We start from the raw sequence: 12716 nt of genomic DNA, 5'->3' as shown, positions 1-12716 counted from the left end.
GCCCTGGTAGGGAATTCTCTTGCCTTGGATTCTGTCCTCAAATTGTGGTAATTGATTTGCTGATGTCCAAAGCAAATTACCCCAGCAGAAAACTGGAAGCAAAGTTTTCTTACCTCATTTCTTTCATACCACCCAACATTTTGCATTTTGGAAAATGTCTGGGAACGTTTCACCACAAAATAAATGAGGTAGCCACTCCCACACAAGCAGCATATGATGAGGACGTTGGCCAAAACCCGCAGGAACCTCCTCAGGTGGATATTCTCATCCTTGTTGCTTTCTTGCTCATCTACAATAGACTCCTGAAAAAAACAGGGGTGCTCAAGAAATTGGAATGGTTATCTTGCAGCACCAAGCATAAGGCAGCATCACAAGGTTTTTTACCCTACGAAATCAAGTCTGCTGCTATTCTGGCTATATCCAACTTGGTAGTTTTTGTTAAATTCAAACTAAACTTCATAGAGGCATCCTGGTTCAACTGAAAGATAATCAAATGGCAAGGAGTTTGACATATTCCAGGGGAACTACACTCTAAATTAATACAAATTCTTTTAAAGTCTGAAAAAGGGTGTTAGGGGAGGCAGGTCACAGAAGCTGGAGCTGCCACGTGTCAGCACCATGCCCTGTTCAAATGGAGGGATGCTGAGTAGGTATCCACATTGCCCCTGAAATCTCTGCCATTGGTATATGCTGGGAGTGTCTCCAGGAGCAGGCAGAGTACAGTCAGGTTTACCTTGAAGCTGGTGGTGATGGATGCAAACTTGTTGTCTGCTGTCTCTGGGTTGCCAATGAGGTAGTCCCAGCTGGTAAACATTTTCCAGCTGAAAATGAAGTTGTCATCGTCTCCATCTGCCGTGCTTTCGTTGGCATTGCGTGCCATCCTGTGGAAGGACATGTGCAGGGACAGGGTCAGACATGTTCCACAGAGACACCATGTACCCCTCAGCTTTGCAAAGCTTGGGTAAGGTGGAGTGGAGCAACCATTCTTGGGGTTTGGGAATGACTAAAATGTGCCATTGGACTTCAGGTCTAAGGAGGACTGAACTATCAGCTGTCAGGGCTACGCATGCCTTTTATTAAAAATAGCGATACAGAGAAAAACTGTGATAGCGTGAGTGATTAAGGAGGTTAAGGATTGGTTTGTCCAGTTACATGACAAAAGTCTGTTTACAGTGCTTCTGGGTCCTTGGCTGCAGTACATGGTTATGGCTACCTTTAGTTAAATTTAGTCAAACCCCACCCTGTCCTGTCCAAAACACCTACTGCAGCACAAAGTTTTAGTGAGGCTTCACTTGCTGCACAATGCTGGAGCCAAAGAGCTTGCAGCAAGTCATGCAGGGAGAGAAAAAGGATTATTCTTGTTAATCAGCATAGGAGCAGATATGGCTTATGCTGTTTCCTCTCTATTATTTGATCCCTGAAATCCTTCTGTAAGGCTCCATAGAATTCCTAGCACTAGTCCCTCAAGGAAGGCAAGACAAGAGATGGGGCAATTTCATGGCAAATGTACAGCAAATCCCCATGTCCCATTCCAGCCAAGGGCTCAGGAGGCTCTTTCTGCTGCACAGCAATATGGCCTGTTTCAGCAAGCAATATAAATCCATGGGCTTATTCTTTCTTCCAAAGAAAGGAAGACCTTTTCATGGTGTGTCCTTCAGGCAGAGATAGAGGGTTTTTTTTTTTTTTTTTAAATTGTGCAGAGACCATTACAGCACTGACAAGTGTGTTGGCTGCATCCTCAATGCCCTGAGGATGCTGTGGGAGCCTCACTGCTGTCTGGGGACAGTTCACAAGTGGCACTTTTAAATTCCAGCAATTCATTTAGGGAATCAACAAATCCAGTCTGGTAGCATTTGGCTCTTTTCTGGAACCCTTGCACCATCTGTGGGACCCATGTTGGAGTTCAAGAATGTTTATTTTGCAATGAAAGGATGCAAAAGGAACCTTTGAAATTTACTGCAAGTAAAATCCTCCTTCATTTACAAAATCTACCTGTTTGATGGCCCTGTAGTAATGTTGGAGGAAGGGTTAAAGAGATCTGGAGAGGACGAGAAGGAAGATGGCTGGAGTAGGAAGGGTTTAAAATAATGCACACGAGTAAATGGATGAGGCAGGGGAATGCCCAGGTCTCCCCCACCCACCAAGGCCAGGATGTTGGATGGGGAGGCCAAGTGCATGATAACAGCAGGGACACATTTCCCCACATTCCCCCTCCATTCAGCCAAGGCTGGACCAAGTCTGGGTGCCCGTGGAGGGGAATCCAGCTGTGAGACACATCTGGGTGGATTTTGCAGAGGGGGCAATGTCAGCTGCACTTACGATCTTATAACAACCATCAGGCTGTAGCCGAATACACTGATCCCAACCATGAAATATGCCATTGGCAACCTGTATTTCAACCAGCCAATTGTCCTCTGGTTGTTGTAGTAGCCATAAAAGAGTGCTGAGTATTTGATGTAGCCCTGGAGGTAAAGCAAAAGAAATCCTGTGTAAGCTGTGCAGCTTTTCTTCTGCAGGAAAGGGGTTTCTGGAAAAAACCTGAAGATTTAAAACAAGGAAAATCAACTTGGAAAAATTTTTAGGTTCTCATTCTTGTCTGTTTGCTGCCCTGGTACCTTTGAGAGACATCTTCTTAAGAGTTTATCTTCCTAAGAGAGGGAAGATGAGGGAGAGCATGTCAGAGGGCAGTGGCTTAAAACTAAAATATAGTTTTGAACCATCACTCTTTCATCCCCCCCAGAAAAACATCCTTATTGTTCTTTGTGGCTGTAGCCCACCTACTTCTCTAAGCCAATAATCAAACACTCAGATCTTGTAGAAATGCTGTAGCAAAGGGTCTTCCCACGATGATATGAAACTTCAACTTTCAGGTAGGTGGCAGCTCAGTGCCTTGCAGATTTAGTTCCTTTTACTGGCTGCCGCCTGGAGAGCAAATATAACTGTGAAGAGTGAAATCACAGCATTACTTTCCTGTGGAAAGCAGAGCTCAGACACAATATCAACCATGTTGTTGATATTGTCCTAGTAGAGCTATTTTTTGCTGTGCAATCTGTTAGGCATTCAACGAGCGTGCAGATCACCTAATCTGCATTAGCAATCTCTCCCTGTTTTTCTGTCATATCTCATCCAAGTTGATGTGTATCACTGCACATTGCACTTCTGTTTTATTGCCCCTTGTCTTTCAGCTCCTAAGTTTACTTAATCAGTCTGGCCATGATTGTTGAGCAAGTTCCCCTCTGACCAAGCCTTTGGAAAGACATAACTTAAGGCTCATATCAGAGCCTGTGTAATGGATCTTGCCTGGAGACATGGAGGGGTTTACATGTAAAGGGGCTTCAGGAGGCTGTCTAGCCAAGCCCCCTGCTGAAAGCAGAGCCAATTGCAAAAGGAAGTGGTGTGGCTTGGGGATATGTCCAGCTGAGCTTTGAAAATTCTCCAAGGATGGAACTCCCATGACCTTTCTGGGCCTTTCTTCCAGCGTTTGACCACCTTCACTTGATCAATTAAACTAAGCTCCCCCCAAACTCTAGGCTTTTTATTCCTAATCTAAGAAAAAGCTTTGGTACCCCCAGGTATCACAGAAGCTGCATTTTTGTCCTGCACAAAGTGCAGTGCCACAGGTCCAGCCAGGACCACTCTGTGTGTGTTTCTACCAGTGCAGCAAGCCTGTGGCTGGCACACCCCAGCACGGCTGCCTGGGGCTCGTAGCTTGCTACTCACCATGTCTGCTGGGGAGGTGTGGTGGAAGAAGGCCTTGTAAAATATAATGTCCCTGGAAGGCACTAGTGAAGTTTCCTTCTCAGGTTGTAATTCCAAACCTTTGTCTTCTTGATTCATCAGATGCCAGGGACTGAAAAATTAGTTTCTCTGCTCACATCATCCAGTATGTTCTTTAAACTCCATTTGTGAGACATGGTGTCTGGTGTCCAAGTGAGATTTATTCCTTCCTAGTCCTCTAGAAATCCGTGATGTGACCTCCTTGCTACCAAAGCATACATTTCCCCAGTTCCTCTCTCCTGAAAGGTATTTTTCAGTGTAACACCATTGAGCCTTCATTTATGCCGACCCTGATATATATTTTCCCCCTGCACCTCTCCTGTGGAGCGTGCTGGAATAAGCCTCCATTCATTTTCAAAGGGCAGCCCTCTGCACAGGGCTCCATTTGACATCTCCTGGCTGCAGAGGGTGTTGGTGTGCAGTGTTGCCCCGCAGCTGGAGATGCTTCTTGAGCTTGGATGATTGCTTCCTGATGTCAGACAGGGAGGGAATGGGTACTGGGTGGGGATCTGTACAGCAGAAGGGTTCAGAGGACCAACACCTCGGTGGCAGCAGGGGGATGTAGATGTGTGTAGATGTGCCAGAGGCAGGAGACTGGGAGTAAGTATTTCCTGGAAGCACACAGCCTCACCCAGAGACAAGTTTCCTTACTGATAGATCTGTTACTTATGGAATCGCAGAGAAAACCAGCAGCTGATTTAATCAACACTCCTTCAGATTTGTTTGTTTAGTTTGGAGTTTTATTTTGCCTTTTTTTTTTTCCTAACGAGTTTAATTGTATTTTTACAGTGCACTGCTCAAATGAGCTTTTCATTCCTTACACTGCTATTAAAAATGTCCCTAATTCACCTCTGAATTCTGGATTCTGGCAGTGAGGGAAAGTGCTGGGAGAGGAAGGGTTGAAAGGATCCTCAGCAGACTATGGGGGTAAATGAAGGCCTGGCCTTGGCAGGTTCCTGTATACCAGTATTTGAAACCTTATTAATAGATTAGCTTAAATAATCTTCTTTACAACAAAATAGCTTTTCTTTTTGGATGGTTGTTTTTTATTTGGTTGGTTTTGTTTTTTCTTTGTTTTTGGTTTTTTGGGTTTTTTTGTTTTTTTAAGATAAGGAAATTGCAAAGGGGTTCATTACAGAAGGACTGCAGCATGTGGTCCTGTGCTTGTAGCATGTGGGCCAGTGCTGACAAGCATTAAAAAATATTTCCAGAAGTAACTACTTTGAAAGTCAGATCCCAAGGCACTGGTTACATCCAAAAGTTTTCACTCCCTCAACGTATGCCTTTCCTTGGGCTGTCACCCAAAAATATTTAATCCCCTTGGCTTAAATCTTCAGAGTAACTGGGTTGGAAGGTGAATTGGTTTTGCAGGCAAGCACCCAGAGATGGCTGGAAACTTGGGATCTTCCTTTGGGTGCAAGTCCTAAACTTTGGTTCCCACTTCAGGCTCACATAAATATTTCAGGGAGGGCAGAGACATGGAGAGCAATCCCCTTCCCAATCCCTTTCAGTGGTCTGGCAAGGTGCTCCCTGCTGGTGAAGGGGGTCTGCAGCTTGAGGTCTCTGTCTGGCTGCCTGGTTTGGAGCAGCTCCAGCCTTTCACCTGGGTGCTTGGTGCTTGCTTTCCAGTTGAAAGCAAAATGGCTTTTGTGTCTACACACACGGGTGATGTACACCAGGCAGCACATTTGTGTATGGAAGCAGTTCAAATCCATATGCAGGTGTCTGCTTGTGGACACACTGTTTTGGCCAGAAATCTCAGCTTCTTCTGGAAGAAATAGGTGCTCTGCTTGTTTATCTTGGAACACATTCATCCTTGTAGCACCACTAACTTCTGAGGGGTTTTAGGAGGTATTCAACTGATCTTTTATGATTAATACTCTTGTGCTTACCTCAAAATCCCAGAGAACTGAAAAATCCATAGCTGTTGCTTGTTCAGCCCGGGGTACAGTTTTCCTTGGCAAACTCCCATATGGCATTCCCATCAGGACCTGGAGAACATTATTAAGAGTGATGCATGTATACTATAAAACACCAAGGAGTTTTTAACAGGTTCTCTTTTCTTAATGAGTCTGGTTTGGTTTGCTTTTGGTTGGTTTTCCTTTTCTGCTGATTTTGATATATATTCAATTTCTTAATGCTAGAGCAGCAGTTTTAAAAAACTGCTTAACATTACTTTAATTTATAATTAATTATTATTAATTATATATTAATATTTAGTACTAAGTATATTTATTAATGTACAATATTAAATTTGTTGTTAATATTTAGTATTAATTTCACACAACTAACTAGAGGAATTCCCTTTCCCTGGACACATCCATTGCACAGGAAATATTTTTTGGAGAAACTGTATTCTTCAACAGACAGCTGTGGTTGAAATGTCCTTAGTTTAGCAAGGAGTTCTTTGCTTGAACTTCATGGGTCTAATGCAGTAAAGGGATTAGCTTCATCTATTTTGTGCAGAGCTCCTCCTCTGAGAGAAGTCAAGAGCACTGGGTCAAGCTTGCAATATAATTTATATTTTTCAGTCCTGAATTGAAAGACGTTCTCAAGGTGAGGTAAAGGGCAATTAGATTTGCGGGGGGCGGGGGGGAAATGACAAAAAGATGCAAAGAATAGTTTTCATGGCACAGCCTGTCCTGATGGCACCATGCAAAACATGTCTTGCAGCTGGAGCAGCAGTAGAAGTCCAGACAGAGAATGCCAAGGGCTATGGAGAGTTATTATATTTACAAGCTGACTATACCAAAATATCTCATTAGCATTCATAGCCTAGAAAGGTCCTAGCCTATCATCTATCACTTATTTTTTAGGGCTATCTAATTACACTCAAAATAATTTATGATTAAATGTTTATTGCCCAGCTACTCCCCGTATCGTAACAGCTCAGTGGGCAGCGAGTAACAGTGTGCACACTTCAGAGACGAGAGCTCCTGCCATATGCACAGTGCCTAACCAAACACATTTGTATTGTTCACTGCTAATGGTTATGTCTCCTCGTCCTGGGAGGAAACTGAGCTTTCCCTTTAGATAGTGTGAGCAAGCACATTAAGGAGAACAAAAGCACGGTCCTCAGGAGACTTTCTGCAGTGCATTTTTGCGCCATAAAATTCTGCATTGAGCAGAACAGATGCCACTGTCTGTGGATTGCACAGCCTTTAAATACTACACTGAGTAATTTAGCCAGAGCTGTAATGGCTACATTAAAAAATTTTTCAATAAACGATCATATAAAGTTGGCTATGAGATCCTTTTAATTCTCCAAGAAGAGTGAGAAATAGAAAAACTAAAAATAAAACAGTTGCTTGTGAATCATATGAATTGGAAGTACAAAAAAAAGGTTATTTCCCAAGCCAGTGTTAGCTGGCAAAGTGCTAAGAAATTGTCCATTCCCTGAGGGGCTGTGCCATGGCTGCTGCCCCATGGCCATGGCTCTCAGAGGGCCCAAAAGTGAAGGTATTTAATTATTTTCAGAGCACAATCCATTTCTTGTGGCTCTTGCAGAGCAGATCTTGTGCCTAGGATTGGAATGTCGTGTTCCTCACTTTAGTCAAAATGTAAAACTAACCTTGAATTGGATAGATAGATGGATAGATTGTTGAGCCCCTGTTTCAGCTGCTGGATGGGCAGCATCTTTGATAGCTTTTTATGTCTCCTTATATCAATCCAACTTCTGCTCCTGTGTCAGTAAGTCTTTGTAAATAATTGTCCTCAGGCATTTCATTTTTCTAAAGCGATGCCTGTTATAAGGCATTTGTCCTGTCAATGTCATGTTTGTGTCAGGCAAAGGGCAAGATATTTCTGAAAGGAGAATTAAGCACTTACCTCTGGAATTATAACCAGTCCAAATATTAACCCAAAAAGGACAAGATTTACTCCGTACATCCACCGCAGAAATATGAAGTAAGAAGCAACAGAAGAGCCAAAGTGACCTTAAAGCAGAAAACATTTCATGGTTGGGAGTTTGGGAGGGTTCAACTGTCCTCAGCAACCCTTTACCCTCAGATGTCCCCAGCACTTTTCCCATGAGCTTCCCAACAGTCCCCACAACTGCTGGAGAGAGCAACCCCTGGAGCTGCCAGGGGTGTGTGCTCCTTGTTTTGTACTGATGCCCAGGGCGAGTGGAGAGCGTGGGCCAGGAAACTGGAACATTGTTTGTATGAAGGCAAGGCTGTCTTAGAAAATGTCCCACTGCCACCACACAGCAACTTCAACTTACTCTCCACTTCCTTTATCTTCATCTCCCAGGGTATGCACTGAGTTTTAAAATTTTCAAAGTCTCTCTTAAATTTCACCCATTTCTGAAACAAGACAACATTGCAGTGAGCAGAGGGGTGTGAGGAGGGGGTCTGCTCCAAAGTAGAGCTTTCTAATATCAGAGTTTGGTAGCATGGTTAGGTGTGGGGGTAAAGTCCAAAGCAGGAAATAGGGTCTGGGTCTTCTCTTTCGGACTATTTCAGAAACTCCCTTCAACCAAAAATCCCCCCCTCCCAAGTGTTCACATTTATGATCTGAGTTGCAACAGTTTTAACCTTTCCAGGCTTTTGGAAAGCTGCAGTTGTGCTATGGATTGATCAGATTACATAGGGGTGGAAAATTCAGACCTGGGTCTGGATTGAAAGAATTGGTTCAGAACAAACTCTATTTAAAACAAAATTTAGTTTGATAAAACACTGAGCTTGAATCTTTCCTCACCAGGCCAGCAGCTAAACTCCCATTGATTTCATAATCTCAAGTCTGGCTCTGTTTTGAACCTCTCAGTGTAATCTCCATGACAACATGCAACTTGGCTACCAGCTTCAGTCTCAAAACACAGGCATCATTCTCCCTGTTATCTCTTCATCACTGGAGAAGATGAAATTTTGCAGGCTAGGGGTAGTGCAAGAGTTTGGCAGGGTCTCTTTCCCCTTTAGGGATATCTTTTCTCACATATCAAGGTTTTGGAGACTGCAGCCAGAAAGGCCATGGTTTTCCCTGCTCCTGTAAACCCTCCCTTGCTTCAGGAAAGGTCACAATGAGGTTTAGGTTGGGATAAATTCCCCCCTGTTCTTTCTGCAATAATCATAGATTTGAAGCCAGCTAGTATTTTTTGAATGTGGGCAGGAAACTTTATTCTGACTTCCTTGTGCCCCTTTCACCAAATAGAAGTCAATAAACCTAAAAATGTGTTGAATGCATAATTGAGTATCCAAGCCTTTCCTTGATATCACTGTAGCACTTACCTTCGCCATCATCATCTTATATGCGTACAACTTTTTGCCCTTTCCTTTTCCCAGAGCTCCTTCAAACTTCTCTACAAAATCTTGTGCCTCCCTAATTGGAAAATAAACAAGCAGGTTATTAAAACAGCAAAGGGGTCTTTAGTTTCTCACCCCTGCCTGCACCATGGGAAAAGCAACCATGCTCATAGAAAGTGGGGTGTAAGTGGGGTGTAAGTGGGGTGCCTCTCCCCACCTGCTCTCTGCTGGTCTGCTGCTGTGCCATGTGAAGCCCAGACACCCACCCAGAACTATATATCAGGTCCCCAAAGCACTCACATTCATGTAGAGAGGTTTTGTAGTAGCTTTAAGTATTGTTAGTGTCCCAAATCTTGTTCCTCACTCCTCCTACCTGGGCGCAAACTAAAAGCCTGCCCATTTCTCTCATTGCAGAGCTCTTTCAGCCTGCATGCCTGTTTATAATTTCTCTCTCCTGATGCATTGGTCAAGAAGAAAATAACATTACCTAGTGAAAAAAACTCTAGGAGGATGTAGAATTTCCTTTTATGAACACCTCCCAGGATAAATATCAGAGATATGCAAATGGCCCAAGGGGATAATCTCAGTGCCAGAGGAATGAGTGTACACTAGTCAGAAGTAAAATCAAGCTGAAAAATGAAATTAGTTTTACACTAGGATATCTAAGGGAAATACAGAGAAAATAGACTAGGATGCTGTTCTCCTGAGTATGCTGAGCTTGTGAATAAAATTATATTGTATATTGGCATTGCCAATGAGAAGAGATTAAATTTCAGGAGCTGGGAGATTTTTTACCATCCTAAGCCTGTGGGAAAGATGGGCTTCCACTTGGTATAAATAGTTGGCTAGGTCAGCCTGTAACCTTGGGAAAATCACCTGTGACTCCATTTGCAAACCTTAAGTGAGATCTCTAAGTCTTGAACATATTGTTTTGCTCTCTTTGTGTTTTACACCCCTCATCTTTGCAACAGGGCTAATAATTTCTCCTCTCACGGTTGAGTTTATGAAAACAAAAATATCTAATGAACATACAGTGTGCTGAGAGCCTTTCTGGAGACCCCTGCACAACCAATACAACAGTTTTGTTTATGTTTATTAGTAGGTAGTGATGATTGCTATCACTCAGAAATAAAATGAAAGTATGGAGGTACATTGTCAAATACTATCCTAAGTAGAATTTTAGTCAGGATCCTACACCACAAGGAAAAAATACATCAGCAATAACTCTGCTTTGTTCTATTTTCTTTTCTTACAGAAATTTGGAATTTTAGGGCCATAAGAATTTATTTTTTATGAGCTCAGGCTCATAGCTCAGCTGTGAGATAGAAACTCTACTTTAACAGTTTCCCTGTCATAGACCTTTACCCAGATTTTCAGAAGTAATTTGCAGAGTTCATAATTCCTGATTTTATTGGAAGATGGAACAGATCTTGGCCTTCAAGGCATAAAAAAGAGAAGCAGAGGCACATGGTGACTGTCAGCTTTCACAGCACAGTTCTTGCAGCTTTGAGCAACCTCTCAGCAAACATGGAGCAGGGGCATCAGCACTCCCTGCGGGGCTGTGTCATGGTTCAACATAGCTTGGATTTTACTTAAAGAGCAAATGTATGTATGCTTTGCAACGTTATATTGAAATCTCTCCTTGTGAAAGGGGTTTCAGAGGTTTCTTAAGCCATAGAGCTGGGAGCTGAATCATTGCCCTGACAGGGGAATGGTTTGTTATGAGCCATTCCCTGCCAACCCGTGGGTTTGGATTTCCCTGGTCTGTTCTGCCCCACTGTCCCCCATTGCTCAGTACTAAGGAGTCTCTATTGCTGCCTGAGTTGTTCCCAGCTTCATCAGGGGCTGTGTGGCCGATTTATCTTTGCTCCGTAAACCTCTGAAAATAGTACAGCCTTTTTCCAAGGAGCCCCATCTCAGGACTGTGCACTAACATGGCACTGTGCTGCTCTGATTTCTGTCTGACAAACCACATGAATAAGCAAGCCAGGGTACAGAGTTTGCTTTAACAAGTAGCCTGACTGTAGTGAGTCATTTGGTTTTAAATACGAGGGTAGAATGACCTGGCCATGGGTATCAGTTGAACAGATTTGCACTTTGTCTGTTCTTTGGTTACAGAGGCTGAAAATCAGATTGCACATTTTAACTCCGATCATTTGAACCCAGACAGGCTGGCCAAGTTCTGATGGTCACTTTTTTCTGATACTATGGTATTACAGCAGCAGCAAATATGTAATTTCAAGGAAAGACACCTGACAACAGTCAGCAGAGACCCCAGGAATGGGGGTTCCCATTTTGTTGGGTACCTGAGCACCGAGAGCTTCTTCACCATCCTCCAGGGCTTATTCCTCATGGTGGAAATCAGTTTTTTCTTTTGCTCCACCTGCTCCTTCAGCATTGCGAGCTCTTCCTCTGACAGTGACTCCTCATCAGATGAGTTGGAGGAACCAGAAGAAGTACTGGAAGACACACAAAATAAGGGACACAGAAGCACTCACAGGGGTTAGAGGGAAGACTAGGCAGACTGCTGCTGGCCCTGGGGATTCCACCCCGATGGTGGAATGTGATGCCAGTGCCTGTCGCACTCAGAGCAGGGCTGCTGCCAGCCAGGAAAATGAGGAGGCGTTTGTGCCCCACTACAATTCACTCAGTGTCATGCTTCAGGCCACATTTCAGCTGTAGAACATTGCCTACAGTACCAGGGCTAGGCTACAGCTGGCTCCAGAAAAATGGTTTTCATGGCTTTATAACAAAATGGGAGATATGGGGAGAAGTCAAAGGGTGGGACAAGCAAGATTTGGAAGAGGAAGAGACTTGAAAACACAAGGGATCCACTTTAACTGGAATGTTTCCATAGACCAACCAAAATAAGTCTCCACACCCAAATTTCTCAAGGTACCTTCTTTGGGGGTGCTTTTCTATCCCTGGTTGTAGGTACTAAGACTCCACTACATGCATAGACCTGACCCTGGTTGAGAAATAACAATGACTTGGAAACAGTTTGGCTTTGTGGCATTTTACACTGTTTTCCACTGTGTCTCTTTTAGGAGAGCAGGAACTTATTTGCAGTCTATTGGTTTTGTCATTCTGATCCCTATGCCACTGGCATGTCAATATCGCTGCCAGTCTGAACAAAGCACCATAGTCAGGGATTGTTTAATTACCTGTTTTTCCTGTCTTTCTTCTGTTTATTCTCCCCCTCCTTCCCTCTCTTGGTTGTTTTCTTTCCTTTGTTTTCTGATTCTTTTTGATCTTTGGCAAGAGCTCTTTTGCCTCTCTCTGTCTTCTGGCTTCCTTCCTCTGTTGCCTTTTTTCCATCTCTGTTTTTCCTTTGGTAATTTTTTCTCCTAGAAGCTCTGTTTTGTTGGCTGCCATTGTCTTCCTCTTTGCTCTCATCTTCTTCATCTTCTTTTTCTTCTTTGTCTTTCTCTTGCTTTTTGCTTTGAAGTCTGCTTGCTCTGCCAGTTTCCCTGAGGGGTTGTTTGTTGGTTTTCTTGTCCTTTACTTCATCTTCTGCAAGTGATAAGAAAACAATTACATTGGGAAACCCATGCTGGCAGAATAAAGATTCATCAGAAGAGCATTGGCAACCAGGATACCTGATGCAAACCCTGGCAAATTCAAAGAGCAGGTGCCTGTTGATCTTGATGGGCTTTGTGTTATACCCTGTCCAAGAACCAGGTGGAACTCTTTGGTTGT

General features: G+C 43.4%; 1 protein-coding gene across 1 annotated transcript in view; it reads right to left on the bottom strand.

Moving 5' to 3' along the window:
* Positions 1–12716, bottom strand: part of TMC2 (transmembrane channel like 2) — a 30821-nt gene that overhangs the window by 15939 nt on the left and 2166 nt on the right. Inside the window, exons 3-11 of the mRNA XM_063407363.1 lie at positions 12182–12530; positions 11324–11476; positions 9003–9093; positions 8000–8081; positions 7606–7712; positions 5670–5768; positions 2320–2462; positions 734–881; positions 114–302 (exon numbers count right to left, since the gene is read on the bottom strand). Of these exons, the coding sequence (XP_063263433.1) occupies positions 114–302; positions 734–881; positions 2320–2462; positions 5670–5768; positions 7606–7712; positions 8000–8081; positions 9003–9093; positions 11324–11476; positions 12182–12530 (1361 nt within the window). The remainder of the gene's footprint in view (positions 1–113; positions 303–733; positions 882–2319; positions 2463–5669; positions 5769–7605; positions 7713–7999; positions 8082–9002; positions 9094–11323; positions 11477–12181; positions 12531–12716) is intronic.

The sequence above is a fragment of the Prinia subflava genome, chromosome 1, assembly GCF_021018805.1.
Source record: "Prinia subflava isolate CZ2003 ecotype Zambia chromosome 1, Cam_Psub_1.2, whole genome shotgun sequence".
Lineage (NCBI taxonomy): Eukaryota > Metazoa > Chordata > Aves > Passeriformes > Cisticolidae > Prinia > Prinia subflava.
The sequence above is the reverse complement of the archived record's forward strand: the minus strand, read 5'-3'. Positions and strand labels throughout refer to the sequence as shown.